The sequence below is a fragment of the Podarcis erhardii genome, assembly GCF_964252035.2.
Source record: "Podarcis erhardii genome assembly, chromosome: 13".
In the NCBI taxonomy this organism is placed as follows: domain Eukaryota; kingdom Metazoa; phylum Chordata; class Lepidosauria; order Squamata; family Lacertidae; genus Podarcis; species Podarcis erhardii.
The window spans coordinates 55,435,251-55,462,416 of NC_138502.1; the positions used below are offsets into that span (position 1 = coordinate 55,435,251).

Sequence of the window (27,166 nt, forward strand, 5' to 3'; positions counted from 1 at the left end):
GGAAGACTCTCCGCCTTTTTTCCGGGGAGTTCAGTCCATTAACATTTCAACTCAATACTTGCAACGCCATGGTGTAATTACTCTGATTTTCCTCCAACTGCACCCAATGCTTGCTCTTCTTCTGTTGATGTTGTTGGTGTCACATTCACTGGGGGATCCAGTCCAAAGGAATATGTTGATATATCCAATATTCCCTTATTTGATGATCTTCTGTCCAATGCTCTTTGCTCTAGTCCTCTGTCTGGTGGTCTTCTATCCAGTGCTTCTGGGTCTTTCCCAAGTCCCTTCTGGAGATCTTCTTCGTATTTCTCCAAAAACTTCACTTTATCTTCTACTGATCTTATTTTTATCTTCCTTCCTTTGAAACTGAAAGATAGACCTTGGGGAAACTCCCACCTGAAGATAATTTTACTCCTTCTTAGCAGGTCGACCAAATCTCTATAATTAGACCTAAGATCCAAAAGATATTTCAGAACGTCTTTAAAAATTTCCACTCTTGACTCTTGTATTTCCAAAGTCTTCAGATAGTGCCAACCCAAAATTCTATCTCTCTCTTCTTTAGTTCGGAGGGTGATCAAACAGTCTCTTATTCTACTCTTTTCTTTTTTTCCCCTCTTCCGAGTCTGAAGGCACTCACAATTCTGAATTCCTCTTGCTCCAAGTCCAAATCCCAAAAATCAGCAAATTCCTGCGTGAGAAATTCTATCAAACTGTCCTTCTCCAGTTCAGGTACAGCTCTAATCCTCAAATTTGTCTGTTTTTCTTTGAGCTCAATCATAGAAAGCATCAGCTTATGGTCATCAAGTTGCCTCTGTAGATCTGGGACTCTCTCTGCCTCCAGTTGTGTTACTTTATCTTCTACAACAGCAACTTTTTCCCTGGCTTCCTCTGCGGTCTGTCAAATCAAAGTAGATTCCTGTATCAATTTCTGGATGGTTTCTGTATTAGTATTCACCTTTTGTCCCAAATTATTTATACTTTCTGTATTTAAATCAATTTTAATAGTTGCAGCATCCACTTTCGCATTTGTCGCATCCACTTTCGCATTTGTCGCGTCTGCTTTCTTATTAAGCTGTTCCAGTGCCTCATTAATCTTGCCCAATGCAGCCGCTAATGCCTCTTCTGTTGACATTCCTCTTGGTTTAGAATGTACTGATGCAGCCGCTGAGGGAGCAGGGGGACCTGATGTTGAGGCTCTCCTAGGTTGCTGCCAAGACTTCCCAGACCTTGTTGTTTTTTCTGGAATTGACTGGTCTATCTTTCCCTTTCCATCTGCCATAACACTTAAAGAGCTCAAGGTCAGTCCCACAGTCCCACAGTTTTTATCTTACAGCTGGGAATTACCTAATCCAGCTCCTGTGACAGTTTCAAAAACTTCCTCTAGAGGGAAACAGTTGCAATTTGTAACAGTCCGTAATGTTTCAGCAGTAAAGTTAGTTTCAGTTTTCAGTTACTTTTTAAAATCAGACGGAGACAGTCAAAACAATGTATCTTTCTTATTTGGCAAGCTGTCAATGAACGTTCTATTTGCAGTGAATAAACATTTCAAAGCACGTCAATCTTACTGGCAGCCCGTTTCCAGGTTCGGAGCGGTAGTGTTCTAACTTCCTTCACTCTCTCCTGCAGGCATATAGATCCAACACTTCCCCCCTCTTCTCCTGCTTCCAAGGGGGGGTTAGATGTTTTTTACTGATGGAAATTTAGTCTTTTAGAGTAGGCTTTCCAAGACTTTAGCTTGCAACCTCTTTGCTTCAGTCTATTTACAAAAGGGGAAGGCGGACTTCCTGTTTTGAACCTCCCCCTTTTGATGCCAAATTAAGACGTTTTAAAAATCCAATTCTTCACTCTACTCACAGGTAGTTGCTTTAGAATCAAATTGTCCACAGGAAAAAGTCAGCGCTCTCTGGCAACAGCTGTGCGGCTTCGCTCCGTGAAGAAAGCAGTCGGTTCGAAGCACCGCGCCACTCACCCTGCGTCGCTCCGGATCCCCGAAACTGGGTTTCCCCGCGAGTAGGAGAGGTGCAGAAGGTGCCAGCCGAATCCCACGTTCACAGGCTTCACCCGCCTGTGATTTATAATGGGTCTCCGCCTTCGCCGTGGCGGACAGACCCAAATTTCCACGAAGCAAATTCCTCCCAGTCAGAGGAATTCCGCCATTGCCGATGGCGGTAACCCGGAAGCCGTTGTGGCCTATTTTAATCCCATACCTTTTTATTATTTATTTATTTATTTATTAAATTTTGACATAAATATATTTCACAAACGTACAAAAGACAAAATGAAAAAGAAAAAACAGAAAAAGAGAAGAAAAAAAAAGAAAAGAAAAGGAAAAAGAGAAAAAAAGAGAAAAACACAAAATACATACAACTTTAAATAACATTGATCGACTTCCCTTTATCTCGATTTCGGAAAATATTGCCTTGTTTATCTATCTGCTGTGTCTATTCCTTAATAAAACTTTTTATGTAGTAAGCGTTATCTCATGCCTACTGTGATTTCTGTAAGTACATATGTGTTTCTGATCAACATTTTGATTTTCCCCTTGTCTCTATTTCCATATATATCCTAAATTTATTCCATTCATTGTTAAATTTTGCACTTCTTTGATTTCTTATTTTCTGTGTCAATTTAGCCAACTCCAAATAATCGGATAGTTTAAGTTGCCACTCCTTTAGTGTTGGGATTTTTGGTGTTTTCCAGTACTGTGCTATGAGGGTTCTGGCGGCCACCGTTGCATATTGAAAAAAGGTTCTATCTTCTTCTTTGATATCCTTACCAATTATCCCCAGCAAGAAGGCTTCGGGTTTTTTAACAAACGTATATTTAAGATTTTTTTAAAATTCATTATAGATGGATTCCCAAAATTTTTTGAGAATCTCGCATGTCCACCACGTATGGATGAAATCGCCCTCCTTGCTCTTACATTTCCAACACAGTTTATCGCCCGTTCTATACATTTTATGTAGTTTTACTGGCGTTATGTACCACCTGTACATCATCTTATACATGTTTTCCTTTAGTGTCGTGCATGCTGAGAAATTCATATCTTTACACCACAATGCCTTCCATTTGTCAAACTCTATGTTGTACCCTAGGTCTACCGCCCACTTCACCATCACTTCCTTTACTTCCTCGTCCTTGGTGTCCCACTCAAGCAACTGGTTGTACATTTTTGATCATAATTTTGTTTTACTTTCTATTATTTCAATCTGAAATCTAGATTTCTTGTCATTTATTTTAATCCCATACCTATGCTGTACTGTGTCTTATTTATCTGGGCCTGGCACCTGGGGAGGAGGGTGTGCACACAAAAACTTATGAGGAAGGGTTGAGGAAGCTGGGTTTTCTAACCTGGAAAAGAGGAGACTGAGGGGAGATCTAATGGCCATCTTCATGTATCTTAAGGGTTGTCACATGGAAGAGGGAGCAAGCTTGTTTTCTCCTGCTCTAGAGGGTAGGACTCAAACCAGTGGCTTCTAGTTACAAGAAAGGAGATTTCTTTTTTTATATATATAAATTTTTATTGATTTTCAATTTTAAAACAAACAAAACAAACAAAACACCAACAAACAAAAACATACACACATGTATAATTTCAAATCCTCATTTTCATAAATCTTCTTTCTCGGACTTCCCCATACCTCACCCTCTCTGCATCCTTATTTTACAATTTTTCAGCAACCCCTTAGTCCAATTATATGTATAACTTATTCATTCTCTATTTCCTCTTGATTCAAAGTAATTTCCACTGCAGTTCTGCATCTTCCTTTCCCTTGACATTTTAGCATTCATCAATTTTACAATAATTCTTCAGATAAACTTTAAATTTCTTCCAATCTTCCTCCACCGTCTCTTTCTCTTGGTCACAGATTCTGCCGGTCATTTCTGCCAGTCCCATAAAGTCGATCACTTTCGTCTGCCATTCTTCCAGTGTAGGTAATTCTTGCGTCTTCCAATACTTTGCTAAAAGTATCCTTGCTGCTGTGGTAGCATACAGAAAGAAGATCTTGTCCTTACTTGACACCAATTGGCCAACCATGCCCAAGAGAAATGCCTCTGGTTTCTTATGAAAAGTACATTTAAGTACCTTCTTAATTTCATTGTAGATCATTTCCCAGAAGGCCTTAATCTTTGGGCAGGTCCACCAAAGGTGAAAAAAGGTACCTTCAGTTTCGTTACATTTCCAGCATTTATTGTTGGGCAAATGATAAATCTTAGCAAGCTTGACTGGGGTCATGTACCACCTATAAATCATTTTCATAATATTTTCTCTTAAGGCATTACATGCCATAAATTTAATACCGGTGGTCCATAACTGTTCCCAGTCAGCAAACATAATGTCATGACCAATGTTCTGTGCCCATTTAATCATAGCTGATTTGACTGTCTCATCTATTGTATTCCACTTCAGCAGCAAATTGTACATTCTTGATAAATTCTTAGTATCGGGTTCTAACAATTCTGTTTCTAGTTTCGATCTCTCCACCTGGAAGCCAATTTTCCTGTCTTGTTTAAAAGTCTCCATTATTTGATAATAATGGAGCCAATCTTGTACCTTGGACTTTATTTTCTCAAAGCTCTTTAATTTAAATTTACCATTTTCTTGTTCTAAGATTTCAGAATATTTTGGCCATTTAGCTTCCATATTAAGTTTCTTCACCTCCTTAGCCTCCATTGGTGATAACCACCTAGGAGTTTTATTCTCCATCAAGTCCTTATATCGAATCCAAACATTGAATAATGCTTTCCTAACCACATGATTTTTAAAACCTTTATGAGCTTTAACCTTGTCATACCATATATAAGCATGCCAACCAAACCTATTGTCAAACCCTTCCAAATCCAAAATGTCAGTGTTCTCAAGAAGTAGCCAATCCTTCAACCAGCAGAAAGCTGCTGATTCATAGTACAGTCTTAAGTCCGGCAGGGCAAACCCCCCTCTATCTTTTGCATCAGTTAATATCTTAAATTTAATTCTGGGCTTTTTGCCCTGCCAGACAAATCTAGATATATCTTTCTGCCACTTCTTGAAGCAGTCTAGTTTGTCCACAATCTGTAATGTCTGAAACAAAAATAACATTCTTGGCAAAACATTCATTTTAATCACAGCAATTCGACCTAGCAAGGAAAGCTTCAGGTTCGACCATATTTCTAAATCTTTCTTTACTTCTGTCCAACATTTGTCATAATTGTCTTTAAATAAATTCACATTTTTGGATGTCATATTGATCCCCAGATATTTCACTTTCTTAGCCACCGTTAACCCAGTTTCGCTTTGGAATTTCTCCCTTTCAACATCTGTTAGATTTTTTTCCAGGACTTTAGTTTTTTGTTTATTAAGCTTAAATCCTGCAACCTGGCCAAAGAATTGGATTAGTTCTAAAACTCTTTTTGTACTAGTGTCTGGCTCTTGTAAAGTCAATACTAGGTCATCTGCAAATGCCTTCAGTTTATATTGTTTGGCTCCGACCCGAATTCCTTTTACCAGCTGGTCCCCCCTGATCATGTTTAATAAAACCTCCAGAACTGATATGAAAAGTAATGGGGATATTGGGCACCCCTGCCGTGTCCCTTTTTCTATAGGAAGTTCATCAGTAACCACATTATTTACAATTAGCTTTGCCTTTTGTTCAGAATAAATTGTGCCTATACCATTTTCAAACCTTTGGCCTACCCCCATCCCGTGGAGATTCTTCTTCATAAAGTTCCAAGAAATATTGTCAAATGCTTTCTCCGCGTCCACAAATATTAAAACTGCCTTTGTATTAATATTTACTGTCAACATTTCTATAATGTCAATTATATTCCTTACATTGTCTGATAAATGTCTTCCCGGGAGAAAGCCTGCCTGGTCCTTATGAATCTCCTCCACCAACACCCTCTTAAGTCTTTTTGCTAAAATGTCAGCAAATATTTTATAATCCACATTAAGTAATGATATAGGGCGGTAGTTCTTAATCTGATTTTTTTCAGTTTTAGACTTTGGTATAAGTGTAATGAAAGCTTCTTTCCACGATTCAGGTGCCTTTTCCCCCTCTAATATTTCGTTACAAACCTCCTTCAGCGGCTGTTTTAACCATTCCTTCAAAACTTTGTAGTATCTGGAGGTTAGTCCATCTGGTCCTGGAGATTTACCTAGTTGCATATTTTGAATGGCTCCCTCTATTTCTTGATCTGTTATTTTCTCATTTAAAATCAGCATACTTTGTTGCGAAATTTTTTGTAATCCATATTTCTTAAGAAAGTCTATATCTCTTTCGTTTTCCGGCCCTTGTGCATATAATCTTCTGAAATAACTCTGAAAACAATTTCTAATCTCATTTGGTTTAATAACATTCTTTCCATCCACCTCCAGACTTGTAACTGTATTCAGTTTTTGTCTCTTCTTCAGTTGCCATGCGAGAAGTTTCCCACATTTATCTGCTGATTCAAATGTCCTTTGTCTCATTCGCTTAATTTTCCATTCTATCTCTTGATTCATTAGTTCCATATACTGCATCTGATAAAATTTAATTTCTCTCAGAATCTCATGAGACTTTGGTTTGGACCTCAGTTTCTTTTCTCCTTCTTTTATTTTTTCCAAAATCTTATCTTTTTTCTCATTTTGTTTTTTTCTCTTTAAAGAGTTCTGTTGTATTAGGAAGCCTCACATCACGGCCTTACTTGCATCCCAAATCACACTTTTTTCGACGTCTGCCCTCAGATTTATCTCAAAATAGTCCTTCAGAGTTTTTTGGGCCTTTTTATAAATCTCATCGTCTCTAAATAGGGTGTCATTCATTCTCCATCTAGAGGAACCAGCTGTTGTTAGTTTCATTTCCATCTTTACAGCGTTATGGTCGGAGCATGTCTTTGGGCAGATTTCCACTTTTTTTATCTTTGGAACCACTCCACTAGTAATCCAAATTTGATCAATTCTTGTCCATGTCATTTGTGCCTCAGAGAAAAATGTTCCCTCTCTCTCAAGAGGGTTTCTAGTTCTCCAAATATCAATCAGGTCCATGTTCTCTGTCATTTCAAAAAAAGTCTTGGGTAGTCTCCCATCCTTAGAGACCACCTGTCTTTGTGCTTTATCCATATTTGTGGAAACCACGCCGTTCATATCTCCTAATAAAATTACATTATAATCCAGATAGTCCATTAATGTCTCATGCAATTTCTTAAAAAATTCTGCCTTCCCTTCATTAGGTGCTTAAATGCCAACTGTCAAAATTTTTTCTCCTTGGATTTGTATCTCAATTGCCAAAAATCTTCTTTGTTCATCTTTAAAAATCAATTTAGGGGCCAATTTTTCCTTTGCATAGATCACCACTCCTCTTTTCTTGACTTTATCCGATGAGATAAATTCTTGTCCTAATCTTTTATTTATAAGCAATTTTCTATGTAGCCTTGTTATGTGGGTCTCTTGTAAACAAATCAAATCCAATTGTTCTCTTTTCAAAATATGGAAAACTTCACGCCTTTTTCTGGGAAGGTTCAATCCATTACAGTTCCAGCTCAAAAAATGCAGAGACATTATTAGTTAGTTACCTCCAGCCGCTCCCTGCGGCTGTTCTTCTTCCATTGGTGATTTAAGTCCAAATGTCAGGTTTCCAAGGTCTGTCTCAGAGGTCAATTCTACCACTCCTTTCTGAAGGTCCTCTTCGTTTCTGTCCAAAAATTGTTCTTTATCTTGTACTGTTCTTATCTTGACTTTCTTTCCTTTATAGCTAAAAGACAGGCCTTGTGGAAATTCCCACCTGAAAGGAATGCTGTTCTGTTTCAGCAGGTAAACCAGATTCTTGTAATGAGTTCTAGCCTCCAGAATGTATTTTGGGATGTCCTTGTAAATTTGCACAAAAGCGTCTTCAATCTCAAGAGTTCTTTGATAATGTAGATTTAATATTTTATCTCTTTCCTCCTTTGATCTCAGAGTTATCAGACAATCCCTCGGGATCTTCCTGTTTTGCCTTCTCCCCAGTCTGAAGGCGGCCGTTATTTTAAATTCTTCCTCCTCTGTGTTTACCTGCCAAAATTCTGAAAGTTCTTTTGTGAGAAAGTCCACTAAGTTGTCTCCTTCACTTTCAGGGACCAATCTAAGTCTCAGATTCCTCTCCTTCCTCTGCATCTCCCACAAAGACAAGGCGGCCTCATGCTCATCCAGCTTCTTGCAAACTGGTGCTAATTTTTCCTGTGTATTATCTGCAGTGGATTTAGCTTCTTCAGCAATTTTTCTGATTGTAGCATTTTCCTCTATTAATTTATTTATAGTTTCTGTATTAGATGTAATGCTTTTGGTGTTCAGGTCCAATTTTGTTGTAAGTTCTGTCAGCTGTTTAGTATTTTCCGTACTCTGCTTTGTCAGGTTTTCTAAAGATTCATTTATCTTAAGTAAAGCTTGTGTCACTGAATCCATGAATATATCTATCCCTTTTTCCTGTCCAGCTGCGCCTGTTGACAGTATTCCTGTTGTAGAGCCCCTTTTCTTTTGTGCGGCTTTAGCTTTAGATCTTGTTGCTATCTCTTCTGCTGAGCCGCTCATGTCCCAAGGTCGTTCCCACAGGAGCAGCTTTTGAGTGGAAAAATCCAGTGACTAGTTTTTTAAAAGTCTATGTTGCAACTATGCCTCTAAGTCCTCTGGAGGGAGCAATTGAATGTATCCATTGAGCAGAAAAAGAACAAAGAAGCCAAAAGCCCCCAAAGAGGAAACGTTTTTTAGCCACAGTCTTTCAGTCTTCTAGTTGCAACAAGCTATCAATTTGTTCTTTCAATAGAGTCCCATAGTCACAAAGTCCAAAATTGTATCAAATAAAGTCACAGTTTATCTTTACTGACAGTCCCTGTCAAAGTGTTTTCGCCCAGGCAGCCTGTTCCCAGAGTCAGAGACAGCGGAAAGTTTTCCCTTTGTTTACTTTCATGCAGGTTAAGTCAAAATCCCTTTTCTTCTCCCCTCGCTCCTGCTTGCTGGGGGGGGAGTTCAAATTCAATGTCCGGGTTAAGCCGTTCTAAAAAGTTCAAAGTTACTTTTCCTTCACTTGCAGCTTTAAATTCCGTTGCTTTAGAAATCATGCAGTCGGGGGGAGGCAGACTTCCTTTATTTACCGTCCCCGTTTTCAGCCAAATTTCGAACGTTTTTTATAATCCCAGTAAGTTTCCCAATCCTACTTACGGGTATTTCAATTTCAGTCCAAATTTCAGGAAGGAATCGGCGCTCTCCGCTTATGGCGACGCGGCTTCACTTCACGGGCTGGGTAGCGACTCTCAGCACCGCACGATCCCCCGATGCTCCTCCGGAGCCTTTAAAAAGGCTCTTTTGTAGTAAGGGGGGGCGCAAATGGTGCCCACCGAGTCTCCTTGTTCACAGGCTTCCGTGCCTGTGATTTTAGGGGTCCCCGCTTCGACAAGAAAGGAGATTTCAACTAAACATTCAGAAAAAACTTTCTGACAGTAAGAGCTGTTTGGCAGGAACGGTCACCCTTGGCAGGTTGTAGACTTTCCTTCCTTGGAGCTTTTAAGCAGAGGTGGGCTCGCCATCTGTCCTGGATGCTGTAATTGAGATTTGTGCATTGCAGGGGTTAGACTAGATGACCCTCAGGGTCCCTTCCAGCTCTACAATTCTGTGATCAAGTATTGCCACTTTGTTCAAAGCAAGGAATGTGGTGACATTTTCCTTATGTCAAGTTGAAATGTGCTGTTCCCCAATATGCCTTCTAACTACTGACCCTACAGGAAATGGCTTCTTGAAAACAATCTGCAGCTTATCACAAGATGAATGGTATTTTGGGGCTTCCTCTTCTGAAGCAATGTGAAGGCATCTTTAAGGGACTATCTTCTCTATGATCACGGCTGTACTTTAATACTCTCATTAGAAGCTTCTGTCCAATGGCCCAAATGTTATCTGATTCCCTGCTAGGGGTTCAGCTCCCTCTGTCATCTCTGACAGGTAAAGACTGTTGCTGGGAACCACAGGAGCAGGGATCACTCTTGTGCTGGAGTCCTGCCGGTGGGTTTCCTATGGGCACCTGCTTGGGCACTGTGAGGACAGGCTGGACTAGAGGGGCCCCCATTGGCCTCATCTGGCAGCTGGGCTCTTACATCCTTAGGAAGGTTTTTGCTTTAGGGACTTTATTTGCAGACGATGCCTTCTGCTGAATTTTGTTACCACCTTTTTCTTGTTTCTGCTGCTTAGTTTATTGAAGCTTTTTCACTCCTGTTAGGGATTTTTAAATGTTTCATTAGGCACTTTGCAAGTATTATTACAAGTAAAGGCCGCTGCCTCAAATACAATAAATGTTTGTTTCCCCCTCTAGCCCTACATAGAAGAAATTTGTGACAGCCTCAGAGGAAAAACCTTCCAAATGTTTCTAGAAAGGTATGAATCTGATTGCATGTTTGTCACATGGCCAGTTGCTGAAGGATTGGCATTGGGATGGCTAGTAGGAAGGAGCAGACACAAGCCATTTTGCAAACTGCATCCAGGTGCATTGAATGTGCTAGAATGGTAATGAGTCTGTGCCTTTAAGAGTCTGTGCCTTGTTCATGGACCTGCCCACTCTTCTAGTCTAAGCAGAAGGCAGCTATCTTCCTTCCATCCAGCTTCAAAGTCTACTCTCCTGATGTTTCCTCTGATCATGGAAGGTGTTCTTCACTCTGCTGTGCTTGGCAATTAGATACGCTTTGCAGGAGCTGAGCTGGATTTTCACTCAGCAAGCATTTTATAATGTGGCTCAGCTCTTCTGCAAGATTTACAGCTGATTTTATCTACTTGGTTAATTAAGTTGCTTTATTTTCATTTTCTATTTTTATTAGTAAATAAAAAGAGCTGCAAATCTTGCAGTAGAGCTGAGCCGCATTACGGAATGCTTTGCAGTGCAGCAAACCCAGCTCAGCCCCTGCAAAACAACTGCCATAAGAAGTAGTATGAAAATGTTCTCATTGGAGTTTTACTGTTTTTAATAAACAGGAAAGCAGCAGGTTAGGGAAAGCTTTGGTGAGCAAATGGCTTGCCAGAGCTATCTAAGAAAGAGTTCCAACAGGCAGGTGCTGCTGCTGAACAGCACACCACATGCCTGGTTCTGGTTGCCAGCTGAGACAATTTTGTTGAACCTGAGCTGTGTTGATAGATTCCAGTGATGGCCAAACTTGGCCCTCCAGCTGTTTTGGGACTACAACTCCCATCATCCCTAGCTAACAGGACCAGTGGTCAGGGATAATGGGAATTGTAGTCCCAAAACAGCTGGAGGGCCAAGTTTGGCCATCACTGGATTAGACCTATGGTCTTGCAAAATGAGCTTCTGAGTACTGGCCCTCAGTGTGCTGGAAGGTAGGTGCTAAAAGATCCTTTCCTATGTTCTTAATTCTGTTTGCTTTAACAAAAGGACTTGTACCTCAGAGATTTTACTCCTAAATGTAGCAGATGAAATCACTAAATTATATATGAGAACAAAGAGAACAATGTGATCTTTCAGGGGTCTACTTTGGAAATAAACAGCCATTTAACTTTTAGAAAAAAACAAAATTCCCTGGCAGCATATGATAATGACACCTATGTGATTCCTTAATTATTTTATAGAGCTCTAAAATGCAGAGATTAATTACTTTTCTCAGGATATGATTGGAGATTTTTTAAATTAAAAAAAATTACGATTGAGTCTTACAAAAATAAGAAATATGGAGGCATTTTTACTGGAATGCTGTCAGAAGCATCGTAAACCATGTATTGCTATAGAACTGTCTTTAATTAACATCTGCTCACTGAAGGTTTGCTCTTCAACAGAGCTTTAAAAATTTTAAATATAGTTTTTACTTTTCATAAATCATCAAGTGCACAGTTTTCATCACCGTAATGCACATTCTTTTTTCTTTCTTTTGTTCTCTTTTGCAGTGATAAGTTTACTAGATTTTGTCAGTGGAAAAATGTAGAGCTAAACATTCATGTAAGTAATTGCAGGGGTGGGTGTGTGCATTTTCTAAAAATAGGGGCAGGGATGAGGTGGATCTGGAGCACTGCCTAGTTTCTGGGGGACCTCCAAGCAATTGGTGAGATTCTTTCAGAGAACACTGGGCTTATATGTATTTTGATATGAGCAAGACAAAGGCACTTGTCTTGAGCAGGAACACATTTTTGTTTTATGTTTACAGTATGTTAATAGATAACAGCCCCTTGATGAAACACATACACCTATAGTGACTGAGTGGGGGATATAGAAAATTGAGTAGAGGAAGGCATTGCAATGTCAACTTTTTTCTCAAAAGGAAGGAAGTCTAATTTATTTCAAGAGACTTACTTTTGAGTGCCCCCATGAATAAGCAGACTATCTTTCTCCACCCAGCTTCAGGCTAGCAGCAACAACAATCTTCCCCTGTCCCTGCCCCGCCCCCCCCACCTCTGGGAAGCCCCCCTCCCAAATCCCAGATGGGGATGGTCAGCATTCACTCTGCTGTTTACTTAACAACCACTGAGATTGGGTGTTCTTAGGAAAAGCAGCTTTTCTGTTTTTGCTTTTAGAACATTGCCTTCACAGTTTGCTTTCTAACTTTGATTGATTGAATTTATGTTCCACCCTTCGTCCCAAAAAGGCCACCTGTATTTCTTTATAGATGAGTCTGGGGGTCCTGCTGGCGCAAGGCCCAGTACAAAGGTTGGCATTCTGGGTTCTGCATGATGTGGTTTCTCCATGGTGAAGAAAGGCACTTGGCACATGCTCAGAGGCAGCCTGTTGCTTCAAGTGCGCAATGAAAGTATTCTGAGATTTTGAGACTATCCTTGACAGTTTGATTTAAGCTCTGCTTTGGTCTTATTTCATAGAATCAGAATCGTAGAGTTGGAAGGGACCCTGAGGATCATCCAGTCCAACCCCCTTCAATGCAGGAATATGCAGCTATCCCACACGAGGATCAAACCTTAGTGCTATTAGCACCAAGCTCTAATTAGCTGACTTTGTCTCAAGGTTTCATTTGGAGCACTTATTCTGCAGGCCCCTAGTTTAAATGAACATTCCTCAGTAGTGCCCTCACATTTGCCCTGAAACCCACAAAATCTCTTCTGCCTTCAATTCCTTATAATTTGGACATTGTCTCCTTTCATGTGTCCCCTATTGATTCCCTGATTTCCAGAGTGCACCACTGCTTTGCAAGGAATAGGATTCCATTTCATCCTTAAATTGCACCAAATCCCTGAAAAGCAAAAGGAGGCAACCAGTTTGTTGTGACACATTAGCCTGAGTTGTTTTTGGAGGCAGGTGGGTGCTTGCAAGGAGGCATGTGTGCTGGTCAGCACAAGCAAATGTTCATTTTCACCTCTTCCATCCCCAGCTGACCATGAATGACTTCAGTGTCCACCGGATCATCGGGCGAGGGGGCTTCGGAGAAGTTTATGGCTGCCGGAAAGCAGACACAGGGAAGATGTAAGTAGCTTTGTTTGTATTTGTAATGCATCCATATAAAATCCCCAAGTAACAGAACAATCAACGTGAGGGCCATTGCAGTGCTGTGTGTTTAATTGCTGTGGTTCTCCACTTTGGCTGGAAAGTGGGATGCCCTTTCCACCTGAAAAAGCCAGCAGCAAGGTATGTCTGAGGAGTGGGGAGTGATGACCCATTGAAGCTTCATTGGCCCCCAGTGGGCTTATCACATTTTAACTGAGGTACAGTTAACATGCTTTTATCCACTGCTTTATTCATCTAAATAATTTCCTTCTAAATTGTGCCAGTGAATGCTATTTTCACCCTTAACCCAGTGTATGGGTGCAGCATATCTATATGTGAATGTCCAGTTTTGTCTGAGCAGGTACCCCCACCCCAAACTGTCCTTGCTGCTTAGGCAGTCTGGATTTTTCTATGGGCTCTGGTCCCTTTCCAAAGGGGCTGGATCACCTCTTGCAAAATGCATTTCCGTTTTCCAGACTGTTGTTGGGCGAGAACAATGGCCTCTTGAGAAAGCATCCCTTAGGTGATGAGAATTACACCAGATTGGGGAAGGCTACTGTAGAGTGACATAAACCAAAACTCACAAGCAATAGAGGTGGGATAATTGAAGCAGAGGAATTGTAACTCAGTGGAGCAGCATCTCTTCTTGAGGGACCAGAAAGGTGGACCTTACCTATGGCAGCATTCCCTGAACCTCTCCTGAACTCCCAGTTTACCTACTTTTCTGCCTTCAAACTACCAGTTGAAAGTGATGAAAATTGAATGCTCTGTTAAAGCCCCTTTCTCAACAAGTTACAATTTTCAGGTATGCAATGAAATGCTTGGATAAGAAGAGGATCAAGATGAAGCAAGGGGAGACTTTAGCCTTGAATGAAAGGATCATGCTGTCGCTCGTCAGTACAGGCGTAAGTATGTTCTGACTCTTTGCTCATTCTCTTAACGTTAATAATAACAATAATAATAATAATAGTAATAATAATAATATTGGGAAATTCCACCACAGGGCAGACTGGGTGTTGCATGCTTTTAATTTTTACATTTGTATTTGTTGCTTTAACAGTGGCATTTTGGTTTTACTGTAACTCACTCTAGGATCACTACCCAATGAGGTTTAGGATATAAATTCAACCAGTGGATTCCCGGAGGTATTCTGCAGCCATATAAACAAATGCTCCCTTGTGTTGTGAGTTGTCACTGCCAAAATAGGGGTCAACCTTCAGCTGAAAGATACCAGCAGGTGCTTTCCAGAGGCCCTTGAAATTGGGTTGGTGACTAAATGGATGAACAGAACAAGACATGAAAGTATGAGGAAGGCCTTGTCATGTTAAGCCAAAGTCAGTCTGGCTACAATAGTCTGTTGTGTGGCCACATTTGAATCGTGGTGTACAGCAGTCTTCCCCAACCTGAAGCCCCAGATACTAGTGGGCTCCAACTCTCAATGCCAGGGCCAGCCTGCCCATGCGGTGGGCCAAAGCAGCTGCCTTGGGTGTCAGAACATCAGGAGTGGCACCTTCCACCGAGAGCTGTGTGAGCACTCATTTGCCCCATGAGATCTCACCAGAATTAGCCATCATTGCTTTGCAGTCACTGCCACATCACCCAGGTAAAGGAGGGATTGGCAGGGCAGCCCCTTCCCATTTTGCCTCAGGCGGTGAAATAGGATACGCTCTCCTGCCCACTGCCCTTGACCTCTGGCTTTTGGGACTGATGGGAATTGGAGTTCAACAACATCTGGAGGGCATGAACTGCCCTGAGACCTCCCGGTATAGGGCGCTATATAAATAATAATAATAATAATAATAATAATAATAATAATAATAATAATAATGTGCCTGATGCTCAGCTTTGGCCAGCCTGTCTCAAGCAAGGATATTATAGAGCTGGAAGAAGTACAGAAAATGGCAACCGAAATGGTTGTTGGAGCAGGAACACCTTCCTGATGCAAAAAAGCTAAAGCACTTAAGGAAAAAGGTTCCTGAGGAAGGTCATTAAGGAGGTTTGTGAAAGTAGGCATGGGGTAAAGAAAGTGGAAAGCTTTTCTCTGTCCCCCAAGAGGTCATCCAAAAAGTAGTTTGGTGGGAGATTCAGGAGGAAATGAAGAAAGGTACTCAGACAGCACCTAATAAATTTGTGGAATTGATTGTCATGAGTTGTGGTGATGGCCACCAGCGTACATCAGAGTCCTGCAGCTGGATCAGACCAAAGGCCCATCTAGGCCTATCTTCCCAGGAGTCACCCACATGCCTCCAAGAAGTGTGCAGGCAAGACATAACTGCAACAGCATCCCCCTTATTTGTTCTCCCCAGCACTTGGGACCCAGAGACTTCCCACCTGGAACTGGAGCTTCCCACCCATACTGGAGGTAAGATGCTGCCACCAGGCAGCCTTATCCTCCTCTGTGGATTTGCCTTGCACCCCTTTCAAAACTATCTAAGTTGGTGGCTTTGGGGAAGGGCTGCACATAGCTCAGTGGCAGAGGGAATCTGATTTGGATACAAATCCCAGCCCCTTGAATTTCCAGAGCTGAGGTAGTGCTGGGAATGATTCCTACCTGAAATCCTGGCCAATCATCGTTAACAGTACTGAGCTCACTGGACCAGTCATTTGACTTGGTATAAGGCAAATTCCAGCACAGCCAGCACCACACTATGTAGTAGCTTAGATGACTTTAGGCCAATCTATGAAATGCTGTCCACATGGAACCTCCCTACCCAGAGGCAATGTGTTTCTGCACACCAGTGGCCAGGGAGTTGCTTTCTGACCTTGCTTGTGGGCTTCGTGGAGGCATCTGAAATACCTGGAGGACTATCACATGGAAGACGGAACAAGCTTGTTTTCTGCTGCTCCAGGAGGTAGGACCTGAACCAATGGATTCAAATTAGAAGAGAGGAGATTCCGACTGAACGTTCTGATGATAAGAGCCGTTTTGACAGTGGAACCAATTCTCTTGGAAGTTGGTGGACTCTCCTTCTTTGGAGATTTTTAAACAAAGGTTGGATGTCCTCCTGTGATTTCTGCATTGCATGGAGTTAGTCTCGATGACCCTTGCTGTCCCTTCCAACTTTGAAGTTTTATGACATTATGATCCGGTTGCTTTGATCCAGCAGGACTCTTCTTCAAACCCTCAGTGCTATAATAAAGGACTTTATACACTGAATGACTCTACAGCCATTATATGCAATAGTGGATAGAGATCTTTCCATTTATCTTCAGGATCCAGTTGGCTTACCAGCATTTGGAGAGGCGAATTTCTTGTTTTACATCAGCTCCGTCCTTTCCTGTGGTTGTGACCCAGTGTTTCTCCTGTCACATAACAAAGCTAAAAAGATACACATGTCAAGTGCACACAGAGCACACAACTCCAAATTCTCCTTTCTGGGCTGATTAGGAAACACACATCAAAGTGGCAGCATCTTCAGAGAAAAATAACCTTGTTACGTCAAGCCAAAAGTAGCTCTGATTGCCATAGTTACTGGGGATGCTGGCAGAGAAGTTGATTATTATTTTTTTGTTCTCAGTGACTCTGTTCCAAATGAATTCACGATTTCCTGATCTATAAAAATGAGTCTGCTGGAAAATGAAACTAGGATAGTGAATAAGAACGTAAGAAGAGCCCTGTAGTTGGATCAGGCCAAAGGGGGCCCATCTAGTCAAGCATCCTGGTTTTTTTTAAAAGTCAATCCTTTATTAGGCATAGCAAACCACACATTATCAAACAAACACCGTATACAAATTGTGCAAAATACGAGATCCCGCATCCTGTTCTCGCAGAGGCCACCCAGATACTTCTTCTGGGAAGCCTGCAAGTGGGACCCAAGTGCAGCAGCAGCAGCCGCCTCCCCACTGGTGGTTCTTTGCAACTGGTATACAGAGAGAGGCATGCTGGCTCTGACAGTGGATGAAGAATGCCATCATGTGGGGGTTGAATATGGCAAAGCAAATAGCATCCCAAGGGAAGGAGTGGACCTTACTGGGATCCCCAGGGCCTGGTTTCCTCCAGATGGCCTAAGGACTGAAATGGCCCGACTGTCCTTTGAGCTTTTGCAGACAAAAAAGAAAAGGAAAAAAGAGCACTTCAACCAGAGGTGTGCGCGCCCTGTAGCAAGGCTCTAAGTGTCCATGTGGTGAGAGTCCATCATTTGCTTTGTCACCCTCCTTAAGAACTATGAGGGCAGCTTCCTGGTGGCAAGCGGCAGCCTTTGACCATTTTATGTGAGAGCTCACTCTTGTATGGTTGCCAAAGCTGCTTTGCCACTGCTTGATAGAATGTACCGTATTTTTGCTCCATAAGACACACCTGACCATAAGACGCACCTAGTTTTTAGAGGAGGAAAACAATAAAAAAACTATTCTGAACAAAACAGTGGATGTATGATTTTTGTGGTTCATGCTGTGGCCACAGACATGTGATATGACGGTGAGTTTGGGGTAGCCCATTGCAAAAATCCTGAGAATCCATGGGGATCCATGCTTTGTAACCACATTTTTGCGCCATTGCAGCCCCACGAAACAGTGAGTGCGTGGTTTTTTTGGTGCAGGCTGTAGCCATGGACATGCTTTGTGATCTGATGGTGAATTTGGGCTGACCCAATGTAAAAATTCTGAGGATCCATGCGGATCCGTGCTTTGTAACCACATTTTTGCACCATTGCAGCTCCAGGAAACAGTGGATGCATGATTTTGGGGCGACCCAATGTAAAAATCTTGTGGATCCATGGGCTTTTACCTCCACTAGCGTCCCTTATCTCTCTCCCGATCCTACCGATCAGCTGATTCCTTTCCCTCTTGTTTGCCTTAGTGTCTTTTTCTTAGCTGGAGCAGTTTTTTGCTCCTCCTTTTCTTCTAATTTCTCTCCTCATTTATTTAGTCTTCTTGTCTCCTCTCCTTGCAAGTTTGCTGTCTTTACCTCCCCCCTCCCAGGCAGCCTCCTTTCTTGCTAGCGTCCCTTATCTCGCTACCAATCGCTTGATCACTTGCAATCAGCGGCTTTGTTTCAACACCCACTTCCCTCTTTCAAAAAAAAAAAAAAAGCATGATCTGCTTTTTGCCCCTGGGCAATTCAGCTTCAGGGACCACGCATCCGCTCCATAAGACGCACAGACATTTCCCCTTACTTTTTAGGAAGAAAAAAGTGCGTCTTATGGAGCGAAAAATACGGTATGTAATGATTTTGTATGTATGTGTTCATTATGTATGTATGTATGTATTGCATTTCTATCCCACCTTTTCCTCCAAGGAGCTTCAAGCTGGCATACATGGTTCCCCCCCACTCCTTTCATCCCAAGAACCCTGTAAGGTAGATAGCCGTGTTGGTCTGACACAGTCGAAATAAATCAAAAAATTTTCTAGTAACACTTTAGAGACCAACTAAGTTTGTTCTTGGTATAAGCTTTCGTGTGCATGCACACTTCTTCAGATACACTGAAACAGAAGTCACTAGACCCTTATATATAGTGAGAGGGTGGGGTGGGGGTTTTCTCAGAAGGGTCGTAGGAGATGGGTGATTGACTCAATGGGTATGATAAACCTGTTGACAACAGGTATCTGTGGTCTCTTCCAACTGTTGTCTTCAGGTATCTGAAGAAGTGTGCATGCACACGAAAGCTCATACCTAGAACTAACTCAGTTGGTCTTTAAGGTGCTACTGGAAGGAATTTTTTTATTTTATTTTGTTTTGACCATGGCAGACCAACACGGCTACCTATCTGTAACTGTTGACAACTGTTAATGACTGCAATTAGTGCTACAGGAAAAAGCAAGGGATAGTATGCAGATGAAACAAAAAATAGCTTTAGCATATGTCATGAGAGAAAAATCCAATAGTTTTCAGTTAATTAATAAGTTGTAATTCAGCAACTTCTCTTTCAAGTCTATTTCTGAAATTCACTTTTTGTGTGTTGTACAAAATGTTCATGTTTTATTTGATTTTAAAGATTCCACCTAAACATTAGGAAGAACTTCCTGACAGTAAGAGCTGTTCGACAGTGGAATTTGCTGCCAAGGAGTGTGGTGGAGTCTCCTTCTTTGGAGGTCTTTAAGCAGAGGCTTGACAACCATATGTCAGGAGTGCTCTGATGGTGTTTCCTGCTTGGCAGGGGGTTGGACTCGATGGCCCTTGTGGTCTCTTCCAACTCTATGATTCTATGATTCCCCTCACCCCACCTGCAAGGAATCATAAAACGACTGCAAGGAATCATAAAACCCACTGACAAATACCCCTTCCTCTTGGTTCATGTGGGAACCAATGACACTGCAAACAATAACCTCCAGAAGATCAAAAGAGACTACGAGGCTCTGGGCAGGAAATTGAAGCAATTAAATGCACAAATTGTCATCTCATCTGTCCTCCCAGTTGAACGACGTGGCCCAGGGAGAGAGGGAAAAATAGTGGAAGTGAACAGCTGGCTTTGCAAATGGTGTAAACAGGAACGGTTTGGATTCTTGGATCACGGACTGCAGTTTCTTGAAGATGGGCATATGGCAAGCGATGGGCTGCACCTCACAATGGTTGGGAGGAATGTTTTTGCCAAAAATCTCAGAAACCTCATCAGGAGGGCTTTAAACTGACTAATGTGGGGGAGGGAGACAGTGCTCCTGAAGGTAGGAGTCTACCAGTTGATGAAGATGATCATCCAAATGTCATAGACCAAATGGAGCAAACAGCACACAGACCTAGTGGTGGGAGGAAAAAATCCTTAAATAAGAGACACGGGGGAATGATTAATGGACTTCAGTGTCTGTACACTAATGCACAAAGCATGGGAAATAAACAAGATGAGCTTGAGCTCTTGGTACAGCAAACTAAATATGACATAATAGGCATCACTGAAACCTGGTGGGATAAGTCCCACAATTGGAATGTAATAATGGAGGGATACAATCTATTTCAGAGAAAGAGACCAGACAAGAAAGGAGGAGGAGTGGTGTTATATGTCAGGGATGTGTATACCTGTGAAGAGATCCAAGATTTAGAACCTCAAAGCCAAAGTGAGAGCATTTGGGTCAAAATTAAGGGAGAGAAGAATAACAGGGACCTCATTGTGGGAGTTTACTATAGATCCCCAAGCCAAACAGAGGACATAGATGATGCCTTCCTGGAACAGATGGCCAAGCATGCAAAAGGAAGGGAGATAGTAGTAATGGGGGACTTCAATTACCCGGATATTTGCTGGATGTCAAACTCAGCCAAGAGCATAAGGTCAAACAGATTCCTCACTGGCCTTGCAGACAACTTTGTTGTCCAGAAAGTGGGAGAAGCAACAAGAGGAACAGCCATTTTAGATCTGGTCCTAACCAATGTTGATGACCTGGTTAGTGGGGTAGAAGTGGAAGGATCATTAGACGCGAGTGATCATGCTCTTCTGAAGTTTACTATACAGCCGCAAGGAGCAGCCAAGCATACTAGGACTCAATTTCTTGACTTTAAGAAAGCCGACTTCATAAAACTTAGGGAAGTGCTGGGTGAGATCCCATGGACAGTAATACTAAAAGGAAAGGGAGTTCATGATGGCTGGGAGTTTGTTAAGAGGGAGATAGTAAAAGCACAACTTCAGGCAATACCAATGAGACGGAAACATGGAAGGTGCCTAAAGAAGCCAGGGTGGCTATCTAAAGAACTTTTAACTGAGTTAAGATTAAAAAAGGATGTGTACAAAAAATGGAAAAGGGAGGAAACCACCAAAGAGGAATTCAAACAAATAGCCAGCACGTGAAGAATGAGAGGCACAAATACAAGATGGGTGACATCTGGCTTGAGAGCAGTACATGCGAAAAGGATCTAGGAGTCTTGGTTGACCACAAACTTGACATGAGCCAACAGTGTGACACGGCAGCTAAAAAAGCCAATGCAATTCTGGGCTGCATCAATAGGAGTATAGCATCTAGATCAAGGGAAGTAATAGTGCCACTGTATTCTGCTCTGGTCAGACCTCACCTGGAGTACTGTGTCCAGTTCTGGGCACCACAGTTCAAGAAGGACACTGACAAACTGGAACGTGTCCAGAGGAGGGCAACCAAAATGGTCAAAGGCCTGGAAACGATGCCTTATGAGGAACGGCTAAGGGAGCTGGGCATGTTTAGCCTGGAGAAGAGGAGGTTAAGGGGTGATATGATAGCCATGTTCAAATATATAAAAGGATGTCACATAGAGGAGGGAGAAAGGTTGTTTTCTGCTGCTCCAGAGAAGCGGACACGGAGCAATGGTTCCAAACTACAAGAAAAAAGATTCCACCTAAACATTAGGAAGAACTTCCTGACAGTAAGAGCTGTTTGACAGTGGAATTTGCTGCCAAGGAGTGTGGTGGAGTCTCCTTCTTTGGAGGTCTTTAAGCAGAGGCTTGACAACCATATGTCAGGAGTGCTCTGATGGTGTTTCCTGCTTGGCAGGGGGTTGGACTCGATGGCCCTTGTGGTCTCTTCCAACTCTATGATTCTATGATTCACCTTACTATGGTGTAACATGTTTATATCTGTGTTTTTAAGTGCAAGTTGTTGGGAAACAAGTTTATTGAAGAAACAATAATGATATTGACCTTGGCTGGGGTGTCTTCCTTTGCAATGCTTTAGAGCCGGTCTGTGCAACAGGAAAGGGGCAACAGGAATCTTCAAGGGGATGGAGCATCTCCACTGTGTGCAAAAGTTGCAGCATTTGGGACTTTTTAGTTTAGAGAAGAGCTGAGTAAGAAGAGACAGTGGATACAGAAAAGTTTTTCTCCTCTTATAACACTAGAACTCAGGGACATCCAATGAAGCAGATTATTGGAAGATTCAGGGCAGCTGTGAAAAAGTACTCACTCCCACAGGACGCAGAGGTGGCCACCAACTTGGATGGCTTTGAAAGAGCATTAGATACATTCATTGAGAAGGAGGAGGAGGCTATCAACGGCTAGTAGCCATGGTGGCCATGCTGGGCCTCCACTGGTTGAAGCAGTAATGCTTCTGATATCAAATGATGGGAACCCAGGAGGGGAGGGTGCCCTTGTGTTTGGATCCTGCTTGCGGGCTTCCTATTAGGGCATCTGATCGGCTACTATGAGATCAAGATGCTCAGTTTTTTCTTTCATACAACCATCATAATGCAAGGTTGAAGCAGTTGTTGTATGTGCCTTTGGCCTGTATACCTTCTGTATTATTGTCACGCTGTGTAGCTAGTTCATAGTGATGCTTCTGAGAATTCATCTCATTTGCAGGAGGGTGCTATTCATGAGAGACTTGGACCTGTACTTCTGCCTGCCTTTCATTGGTAAAAGGTAAAGGGACCCCTGACCATTAGGTCCAGTCGTGACCGACTCTGTGGTTGCGGCGCTCATCTCGCTTTATTGGCTGAGGGAGCTGGCAAATTGGAAGGCCTTTGTGAGTTTCCCTTTCATCTGAGAGTTTCCCTTTCATCTGAGACCGAACTGTGGTGGGCCCTGCGATAAGCTTTGAAGAAGAATCTTATATTAGTCTTAGTCCTGGTGGGAGTAGGACTTCAAAGGAATGGTCTGTGTTGCTTACTGGTAGTCTCCTTGTAGATCTAAATAGACCTAAATTGCCGGCCTGTGAGGGTGAGGGTGAAGACGTCAACTTTCATATGAACAGGCAGTGAAATATACCCTCACTGCAAGTGCTGGCTGGCTAGAAGGAAATATTTATCACCTGAGTTGACGTTGAAATACTATCCCCCCTTTTCTCGATATCTGAATCATGGGATATGGGAAACGTTTTAGAGATTCCGAGGAGATAGTCCCCGCTCCCTTTCCGAGATCAAAGCAAACAAGGGTCGAACCATGTCACTTTAAAGAAGGGAGTAATCTACTGGATTGTTCCTACATGGTAGAAACGCAGAACCGTTTCAACCCACTGATTGACTGCGCGTCAGCGCTTAAAGACGAATAGCGAATAATTCCACAAACAACAAGCGATGCGGCCAACAGTAAGAGTGTAGTCTCTCCTCAGAAGGAGGAACTGGTCCTTGGCATGGCCAATCATATGACATTTGAACAGTCCCATTTAATAATCAAAACCTTGCACTGTATATTCAAAAGACTAGATGATCTTTCGTCCCAGCTGCACAGCCTCCAACAAAAGCTAGTTACTACTTCCCCAGCGTCAGCCGGTGTTAAGTCCCTTGAAGAGAGGAAGGGGACGAGGAGTTTGCCCTTAAATAACAAGCGTACTAACAAATTTAAATACAACCTTAACCTTCAATTAGGTCATCAATCTTTGGGGGACCCAAGATGGAGAACCTTGGGGGGTGCCAAGGATCTCTTAAAGGTGCTTTTAAATATGGAGGCAACACAAATTGACCTCTGTGCAGTCCTCCCCCTTGCCCATCATCATAAATCTCAGAGAGTCCTGCTTGCGTTCCAATCCACAAAAATTCCCACTATCATACTACGCAAGAAAGCATTTTTGTTTCGCTGTGGGATAGTACCAACGAGAGCTTTTATACACTTTACGCCTAAACCCCTACTGTTGGAGGCAATAACCAAAGAGGGCTCAAAATCTGCTAAACCCGATCCACCAGTGGTCACCGGAGGGGGTGTTCTACCCCAGGAGAAGAGCTATGTAGCCTCCTCTCCCCTAGCAAAGAACAATGACCATCCGGAAAGTGGCCTGACACTACCAGAAGAGATCGAACTTATTGCCTCCTTTGCAGATTTACCAGTGGCGGAACAAAAAGAAATTATTAAAAGACTGGAATCGCTTAAAACCCAACTTATTAGGAAGCTCAGCTCCAGAGTACTCACGTACAGCGAATATGACTCTCTAGAAGAACCAGATCATATGGATCTCTCAATATCTAATGCTAAATGTATGTCGGCAATGGAGGAGAAGATACAACCCCAAGAAGCAACTACCAGTCCTTCCCTCCAAGTAGAACAATCCTCTGTGCTCTTAATAGATTTACATGACCATCCATCGAAAAACATCCCTGAAGAAAGTAGCACACAACAAGAATAATCCCCTTCTACACATTCATCGATGCCTGACCTGGAACCTTCTTATAGCATTGACCAATCAAGAGAAGAGGCCCCTTTGTCAACCTTCCCAAATAGCTCTCTCGCCCAGCCTTATCCCTCTTTGCGGAGTATTATGGATTCAACAGCAAGACCAGTGACGGAACTTATTGAAGACCCAACAGGCCACATAAATCATGTAGCCCAAAAGACCAGTAGCAGGTTACAGAGAGACCAAATTTCCGACGAGATAGCTGGTCCACCCTGGGTGGCCCACCAAACTCTTTTGGAAAAGGGGTCCGCCCCTGTTCAAGGTCCTACTCCTAGTAGTTTGAGTGGCCAAGCTCAACAGTCAGATGACCTTGTAAATCCCACTCAGCCTTTTCGAGGGGTTTTACATCAGAGGAAGATAACTGATTTTTTTATTGGCTCCCCTCTTCCCGTATTAAAGTTGAGCCAATTTCCCGAATGACAGTCAATTGGAGGAACGGGGAAACCCCAGCCTTCAATATTAAGTTGGAACATTGCTGGATGGAAAAGTAAAAAATTAGATCCAGAATTCCAAAAATATATTAATTCCTTTCTTATCATACTATTACAAGAAACTTGGGTGGAGGAGGAAATTGAGTTAAATGGCTTTGAGTTTATATGTCTGCCTGCTAGCCCGTCAACGAATGGTGGCCGCCCTAAAGGTGGCCTTACAATTGGTATCTCCCTTAAACTTCGGGCTAGACTTTCACTAGTGCATGCATTTCCGCCTTATGCTATTACCGGACTGATCTCTGGAGGAAACTTCTCTTTATTGGTTACAAATGTCTATTTCCCTCCGGGAGGGTTAGCAGCTGATCTTACTTCTAGATGGGAAGCCCTAGAGGATTTTTTACTTTCCTGTTATCTTAAATATCCCAATGTCCCCTCCATTACTGGAGGCGATTTTAACGCTCGGATAGCCTCAAATTGGGAGGCTCTTAAAAAGTCTAAGTGGTGGATTGACCCTGGCGCTCAAACTTACGATCTAGCATACACCCCCACTAGAATATCAAAGGATGTAAAAGTCAATAAGGCGGGAGTGATGCTTTATCAGATGACTCTACGCCTTAATTTAACCATATTAAATGGCAGGTGTCCTCCAGACATACCAGGAGAGTTCACCCACCTGGGGCTAAAATCAAACAGTGTTCTCGACTATGTTTTGGTTTCCCGGGATTTATTTTTGAATGTCACCTCTTTTAAAATTGATAATGCCCAATTTAGTGACCATCTTCCCCTGACAACCAAGTTATGTGTTGACTGGCAGTTGCTCGACCGCTCCCACCCAATCCTGGTGACTGTGGAGTCGTCCACTAAAATAAAGGGGACTAGATGGTCCCCTGCCCTTGCTCATAGATATATGGATTTTATCAGAGAAAAGTTTCCTGGTGACCAGCCGGATGTAGGAATAGTCCCGCGTGATCCTATTACCTGTATGAATTTTTTTTCTTGCCTGATAGAAGTTTTAACTCGCTTTTTTACTTCTCCAACCCATGGAGTTAAAAACGATTATTTTAAATTTGGCGCCCCTTGGTTCAACTCTGCTTGCAAGCTAGCCAGACTCCATCTACATACAATATATAATGACTATAAACTTTCCGGCGCTCCGGCCTTACCTCCATCTTATTCCCTGGCTAAAAAAGCATACAAACAGGCCCAGAAATCGGCCAAACAGGAATGGCATTTAAATCGTTGGCAGACTATAATTTCTGCCTCAAAATCTCATAACTCCCGGAAATTTTGGTCCTTAATAAAGGGAAGAAACACGAAATATCCCTTAACAGTGATCCCGGCCCCTACATGGGAGCAGTTCCTGAGAAAATATTTCTCTGTGGTAGAAGCTCCGGCCACTCATTGGAGACCATCTAATCCCTTCCCGTCTGGCCCAATACCAACCCTGCTGAAATCCTAGAATTGATAGCCGAGCTGAAAACTGGTAAGGCCCCTGGGCCAGATTTGGTCCCTGTTGAGGCTATAAAGCTTCATTCGGCATGGTGGGCAGGGATTTTAGCTAAAACGTTCGACGCAATAAATGCCACGGGCTTAATTCCAGGAATGTGGAAGGAGGCCATTATAATTCCTATCTACAAAAAAGGCCCTCCCGGTGACCCAGGGAATTATCGGAATATCAGTCTGCTATCGTCCATTGGGAAAATATATGCCCGTTTTTTGCTGGCAAGGTTGATGAAGTGGTCAGTTGAGGCTGACCTGATTGGACATGAGCAAGCTGGATTTAGATTAAACCGATCCACAACAGACCAGGCAATTATTCTTTATCACTTAGCCCGGAAATACTCGACACCTAGACGGGGCCAACTTTGCGCAGCTTTCATAGATTTGAAAGCTGCGTTTGATAGTATCCCGAGGAAATTACTATGGGATAAACTTGCCAGATGGGGAATAGATAGAAGGCTCCTGTGGCTTATCTCCCAACTTCACGCCGGGTCCGTGGCCAGGGTGAGATTATCCCCTGCTGGAGACCTGACTAACCCAGTGCCAGTAAATAAGGGTGTACGCCAGGGTTGTATTTTAGCCCCACTTCTTTTTAACTTATTTATCAGTGATATGAGGAACCCATTAGCCGTCTCACATAAATTTGTCCACTCCCCTCGTATAGCAGATTACCGCTGTCCTTTACTTCTCTACGCAGATGATGCGGTACTACTCTCTTACTCCAGAGTGGGTTTAAGGAGGGCACTAAAGATTTTTGCGACATATTGCCATTCTAATCATCTGTCTATCAACCACACCAAGTCCAAAGTCCTGATATTTTCAAGGAGTCGAAAACTT

At 42.4% G+C, this 27,166-nt stretch overlaps 2 protein-coding genes across 5 annotated transcripts in view; both read left to right on the forward strand.

The window, feature by feature from the left end:
- The window catches only part of KIAA1671, a 337,213-nt gene that overhangs the window by 260,656 nt on the left and 49,391 nt on the right, over nt 1-27,166 (forward strand). The gene's annotated exons all lie outside the window — the stretch shown is intronic.
- GRK3 (G protein-coupled receptor kinase 3) overlaps nt 1-27,166 on the forward strand; it is a 150,050-nt gene that overhangs the window by 69,436 nt on the left and 53,448 nt on the right. For all 4 annotated transcript variants that reach the window (XM_081836525.1, XM_081836526.1, XM_081836528.1 and 1 more), the window contains exons 6-9: nt 10,290-10,351; nt 11,864-11,915; nt 13,294-13,385; nt 14,212-14,311. In XM_081836525.1, coding sequence (XP_081692651.1) covers nt 10,290-10,351; nt 11,864-11,915; nt 13,294-13,385; nt 14,212-14,311 — 306 coding nt within the window. The remainder of the gene's footprint in view (nt 1-10,289; nt 10,352-11,863; nt 11,916-13,293; nt 13,386-14,211; nt 14,312-27,166) is intronic.